Consider the following 6,000-nt stretch of genomic DNA (forward strand, 5'->3'; position numbering starts at 1 on the left):
AAACCCAGGTCAGTGTGACCCCTAAGCCCACAGTCTTAACCCAAAACACAGTAGATGCTCGATAACTACTTCCTTTCCTGTCTTTTCTTTTCTTTTCCTTTCTTTTCTTTTCTTCTCTTTCTTTCTTTCTTCTCCTTCTCCTTCTCCTTCTCCTTCTCCTTCTCCTTCAGAGAAAAAGAGAGTGCAAGCAGGGGAGGGGCAGAGAGAGAGGGAGTGAGGATCCCAAGCAGGCTCTGTGCTGTTGGCATGGAGCCCCATGCTGGGCTCTATCTCATGACAGCAAGATCATGACCTGAGCCGAAATCAAGAGTCAGACACTCAACCGACTGAGTCACCCAGGTGCCCTTCAATAAATATTTCTTGATTGTGGCTGTTGGGAAACTGAGATCCAGATACACTGATTTCCAGGCATGACAGGCTCACAGGAGCACTGCTTTTTCCATTTGTCAAACACTCACCCACCCTGTTTCCATTAATCCTGGGAGACAGGCCAGGCCCACCTGTTGAGGAAGAAACCGATGTTCAGAGAGATGACATCACTTGCTCAGAATACACAGCAGCCAGTGACAGCCGGCTCCCTTCCTGGCTGAGAGGGTGCCCCTCTGCCCGAGGAATGGGACACAAAGGCTGGTGGCCTGCTCCGGCCCTTTCTCTGCCCACCAACCGCCTCCCCTCTCCCTCTCTATGCCTGACCCTGGCCAGCCAGCGGCACAGTTCAGGGATGAGGAGAGCGCCTAGCTCTCTGACTTGGCCTGCAGGGCTTCCTCCCACCTTTTTCCTGTTTGCCTGGGTCAGCTCTTTCTTTAGGGATGACTGGCAGTTTGCTATTCCATTCTGGAAAAGCAGCCAGATCCTCTCCTCCAGCCTCTGGGTGTATGTGAGTGCGTGTGTGTGTGTGTGTGCATGCACACGCGTGTGAATTGTGTGCCATGATCTGCTTGCTGAGCCCGAGGGATACTTCTGAGGAGTTTCTGATTGGCAGATGTAGTTGTCCTGCCCCCTCAGGCTGCCCGCCCTCTGCCCCTGCCCCACAGGGAGAGAGGCCCTCAGGCTCTCCTTCACTGGGAGTCTCAGACCTTTCTGAGGATCAGGCTTTGAGCCCACTCCCATTCCTCCTTGCTGAGGCCGAGCTAGGAAGTAGCTCCCGGGGCAGCTGAATATTTCTCTGGAGCTGAAGCATCCTTTCCCCTCCATGCTGACCCAGCCCCAGGGGCTTGTGGGAATTTCTCTTGGCCCCATTCACTCTGCTCCTACAAGTCTTGCCAGGCCCCCAGCAGTGCCCTGGGCCACTGGGGCCTCTCCTCCAAGAGGACAGGATGAGCAGGTCTCCCACTGCTGGTGCCTTCTCAAAACTAGGCCTCCCTCCTTGCTCCCCTTTTGGCCTCCAAGGCCACTTGGGTATCATGTATCTAAGAGGCCCTATATATTGGAGCCAGTATGATGGCATTGGCAGACCCCAGCCCGACCACCCCTTACCTCTCTGAGCCTCTGTCTCCTCCCTGCCTGCCTTGCAAGGCACCTGTAAGAACAGAGGCTGAAGAGATGGGAGAGTGCCCAGGGCTGAGTGGCCAAGAGAGTTGGAAAGACCCTGTAACTGCCCGATGACAGCATGGGTAAGAAGTGAGAATCCTGCAGTTTGAGGACCACCTCCAGTGATGGGTGATTCATTCCTTCATGCACACATTCATCCTTTGTAAACACTGTGCTAGGTGCCTACCTGTGCCAAAGGATATCCTTTGCCCAGTAGGGACGAGTGTGGCCAGCCCCTTCCAGGAGGTCAGGGACTAGAGGGGTACAAAGCAACCGATGCTGGGAGTTCCAGAGGGACCAAGGCCTTGTCCTACCCACTGCCCCAACTTTCAGGCCAGGGACCCCTCACTGCTGGGGCCGCATGGGCACCCCACAGGCCTACATTCCGAAGGGGAGTCTGCAGCCCGCAACTCCCCCCGCCCCCCCGCCCCCGGTCCACCTCCCAAGTCAGTTCCCTTCTCTGCCCACCTCAGCCCCTGCAGCCCTAGACCCGGCCCTGTAGCTGGGTACGGCTCAGGCCTTCTGCTGGCACTCCAGCTGAGTGTGTGACCTCACCCTTCAGAGCCCTGGGGGCTCCATGTGTGGGCGAGCATTCCCTACCCCCTTGAAGCCTGGGCCAGCCTCTCTCCCCTTCTCCTGATTGTTCCAAAGGACACACCATCCTCCTCCCAGGCACCTCCAGATGTTCCACAGGAACACCTCTTTTCCCCTTTGTGAAGCCTGGGGAAAGGGAGGCACAGGGTGGGCACTGGGATGGGGACCCCAGGCCTCCTACCATCCTGCTGGGCTCACTGAGTCATCACTGCAGAGATGGTGGCCGGTTCCCACTCAAGGGTGTCGGTCACCCACCGCACAGTTACAGACCAGGTCAGACCCTTAGAGCCGCAGGGAGAAGAAATCTTGTTTGAAGAAGCAAAAGATGCACCAGGCCAGGCCCCACAGACTCAAACGCCAACAGGGAGGGGCAGGCTGTGCTGGAGGAGAACATAGGGACCGGGCAGGACCTTGGTCAGTGGACAGCAAGAGTCCCAGCTGCAGCAGGGGGCAGCCGCTCAGCCCCAACCGCCTGATGCCACATGAGAAACTGGGCCCACATCTAAAGGGAAGCTGGAAACACAGAGTTTCATGTGACGACCAAGCCAAAGCTTAAACACTATGCAGACCAAACAAAATACATCCCTGGGTTTGATTCATTCAGCCCGTGGGCCTCTGATCTAGACTGCTGAATGAGGCAAGAGTGCATCAGAAGCGGAGGGGGTTAAGGAGGCATGCGGGGTCAGGGAGCTCTTGGGTAGGGGACAGTCCGCTTCAAATGAGGAGGGTGTGTCCTAGGTATATTCAGGCCACTTACATACATGTGAAATGGAGTTCTAAGCATTGTTACTATTTTTAATCATTGTGTTTTCGTCATCCTCCTTCCCCCCCCAGAGATGGAGGAGAAAAGCCTCTTTCATCCAGCACTCGGTCAGCGGCCTCTGCCTGGAGGCCAAACCCGCCCAGCTTGTGACCAGCAAGTGCCAGGCCGACGCCCCGGCCCAGCAGTGGCAGCTGTTGCCCCACACATGACGGTAGCCTGGGGCCTCCTGTACCTTTTGCATGAGACTTTGGGACTGGAAGCGGGTTAGGGTGGGGGAGTGTAAAGCAGGCCGTTCCCATCTCCTCGCATTTCTGCCGGAATCATCAGCAAACACCCCCTGCCACAACACACGTTTCTCCAAAGCTTGTTCCGGGGGGGCCACGGGGGAGCAGGCCCCGACGCCCTGGCTGCCGTCCCGGCCTCGCCCCGGAAGAGGAGACGGTCAGGATGCAGGACTGCTGCTGGGCAGAGACTGGGCAGGCCCCCTGGCCCTCTGTTCCCTCCCTTCGCCCTCCTGGGGTTCCGGACCGTGTTTTGGGGGCCCTCGCCTGTTGGCTGGGGAGAACAAGGACAGAAGCCCACGCAGGGCCCCTGCTGGGTCACAGGGCCCGCCTGTGGGGTCAGCGTGAGAGGCGAATGTGGGCGGCGTGGATGGGGAGGGCGGGGAGGGGGCAGCCTGAAGGCAGGGAGAGAACAGGGAGGAGGTGAGAAGCTCAGTGGCCTGTCCCAGGCAGGTGCTGGGTTGAGTGCGGGAGGGATGGGATCTGGAGCAGAGGATGATGGGTCATTTGCAGAAGGACATGGATGGAAAAGCAGCGAAGCACCAAAAGAGTGACTCTCCTCCCGACAGCCCATCCTTCCTCCCATGCTGTACCAGTCCCCGGGCACCGTGCCCTGCACTCTGGTCTTCACGCTCTGCACAAGAGGCTGCAGGGGGCTGTTCAGGGGCAGCCTTGGGACACAGTTTATTAAACAGATCCCACTTCTGGTTGGCCGTGCGCCAGGCCAAGACCTCTTTCTTGGACCTTAAGACCAGCTGATGCCCTGTCCCCTCTGCCTGGGTCCATGGTGATGACCCTGTAGGGACAGGCGGCCGCCCCGCACCGCTGAGCAGCCCCATCTTTATTCAGACCTTTTGACCCCTGCCTTCTCAAAAGCCTTTGCCTCTGTAAATACTGTATCATGGCATTGAGGTGGCTGGGATGAGCAGGACCTCCCTTCTGGAGCTAAACATTCCCTAAGACATTAGGGAGGAAGTCGTACAGCCTAAGCCTCATCCCCGCCCCTCCCCACTGCAAGAGGGAGGCCTGAGAGGGTCAGTCCCCGCAGTGGGCCGGGAGGCCGGCTGGCAGCTCCTGTTTGTGTAGAGAGCCCCCTTCTCACAGCCACTGGGCCACGGCCTAGTCTCAGAAGGGCTTCTGCTATTCCCCATCTCCTCTTGCCCAACCCCACTGGCTCAGGCAGCGTGATCTTCAGCAAAAGACCAGTGGTACAAGGACCCCTGGGAATCCCTCCTCCCAAAGCAAATCAGCCTCGGCCCCCTAGAGAATTCATGGATTCCAGAGGGCCTAGGAATCCTCTGAAATTGTCCCCCAAATAGTGCATGTGCGTGCATATATGCATTTTCCTGGGGAGAGGGTCCGTGGATTTCCCCAGCTTCTTACAGAGGTACCCGATCCCCAAAGGATCTGAACTTCTGCTCTGGATTGGCACGACCATCCAGCTGAGCTGCCGTGTCCCTTCTCCCTCCCTGGCGTGCCTAAACTGCTAGTGTCCTCTTCCTTGCTGTCCTCCGGCCAGCAGCCCCACGGTGGGGGGTTCTCAGTGGCTTCCTCTCACCTCCTGGCTCTCACTGGGCCCTCTTAAGCAGTGCTTCTGTGCCCCAGCAAGGGGCCCTTGGCCCCCAGGGCCACTATCTTCCGTCCTCTGCCACTGTGTTTCATCCACCCCCATCTCTGTCGTGTGAGTCCACCCCACAGGCAGCGAGAACCTTTGGGGAGGGGGGCACGGCTTCCCTTGTTGAATGTAAGAGGACTGCCGCTCAGGGAAGCCCCTGAGAAGCCGTTCCTTCCCTGTGGTCAGGCTGCACTTGTCAGCCGTCCTTTGTGGGACTCAGCCCTGTTCTGGTTTTGCTTTTCCTCCTCTTGACCAAAGCATGTGCCACTAGCTGTCCCCGAGGGCCTTGTCTTTATGAACCACACATCTGGAATAAAACCACTTCTCACACGTACACGTGCACCGGTGCCTTCCTTTCTGATGCCAGAGCTGCCCTCCCCTGCCTCATGGAGGGGAAGTTGAGGCGTCCATTCTGCCAAGATGAAACACACTGGGGTCTAACCCCCTCCTGTGCCTGACAGCTTGCTTCTCGGACTACGTGCCCCCTGGTACCCCAAGGAGTCCTGGATGACAGACTGGCTGTTCCAGGGGAGCTGGCAGGTGGCCCTGCTTCTGGAGCAGGCTGGCACCAGAGGCCAGGTTCCTGTGACCTCGTGGGCCCTCCTTGGGGCCCTATGTGGGGCTTTGGAGTGGAAACCAAGGGGTTTTTTCCAAATTCTTGCCTTTTACCAACCCTCTCTCCTTCCCTGGGTGATAGCCCCAGCCCCTCAGAACTGCTCTTCCCCACCCCTACCACATAAGAAGGCAGCGGTAAAGTGCAGGCAGGTCATCTCCCGAGGTAGGCACAGCAAAAGAATTCCAGAAAGAGCCCTACCAGCCTAGCCTTGTTGATCTGATGGCAGATGCTTGGCCTAATGTTTCCATGGAAACCAATAGAAAGCCCCCACCGCTTCTGATCACAGAAGCCGAACCTACCCAGGTAAAAAGAAACACCGCTTCATTGCATAGATGAACTGTGGTGGTCAGGCCAGTGTGCAACTAAACCTGTCTGGCACACAGCCATTTCTGCTCCCACACCCACTTCACCTCGGGGCTGCTCATCCGGGGCCCCCCAGAACTGCGGACCGCCATGCCTGACGGGCCCGGAGCAAAGCCCTGGCTGGTGAGTGTGGCTGCAGAGCCCAGCTTGGGCTAACTGGGCACAGGGCACAATTCACTGCAGAAGTCTATCTGTCCATCCTCTCAAGGAGCGCATCCCACTGCCCACTGCCTTCTCC

The 6,000-nt window shown here is 57.9% G+C and overlaps 1 protein-coding gene across 1 annotated transcript in view; it reads left to right on the forward strand.

Moving 5' to 3' along the window:
• GALNT16 (polypeptide N-acetylgalactosaminyltransferase 16) overlaps positions 1–5,117 on the forward strand; it is a 93,084-nt gene extending 87,967 nt beyond the window's left edge. Inside the window, exon 16 of the mRNA XM_019451416.2 lies at positions 2,959–5,117. Within this exon, the coding sequence (XP_019306961.2) occupies positions 2,959–3,096 (138 nt within the window). The 3' untranslated portion in view covers positions 3,097–5,117. The remainder of the gene's footprint in view (positions 1–2,958) is intronic.
• The last annotated feature ends 883 nt before the right edge of the window (positions 5,118–6,000 follow it).

This window comes from Panthera pardus, unplaced genomic scaffold, assembly GCF_024362965.1.
Source record: "Panthera pardus isolate Hobbes unplaced genomic scaffold, ASM2436296v1 HiC_scaffold_24, whole genome shotgun sequence".
In the NCBI taxonomy this organism is placed as follows: Eukaryota; Metazoa; Chordata; class Mammalia; order Carnivora; family Felidae; genus Panthera; species Panthera pardus.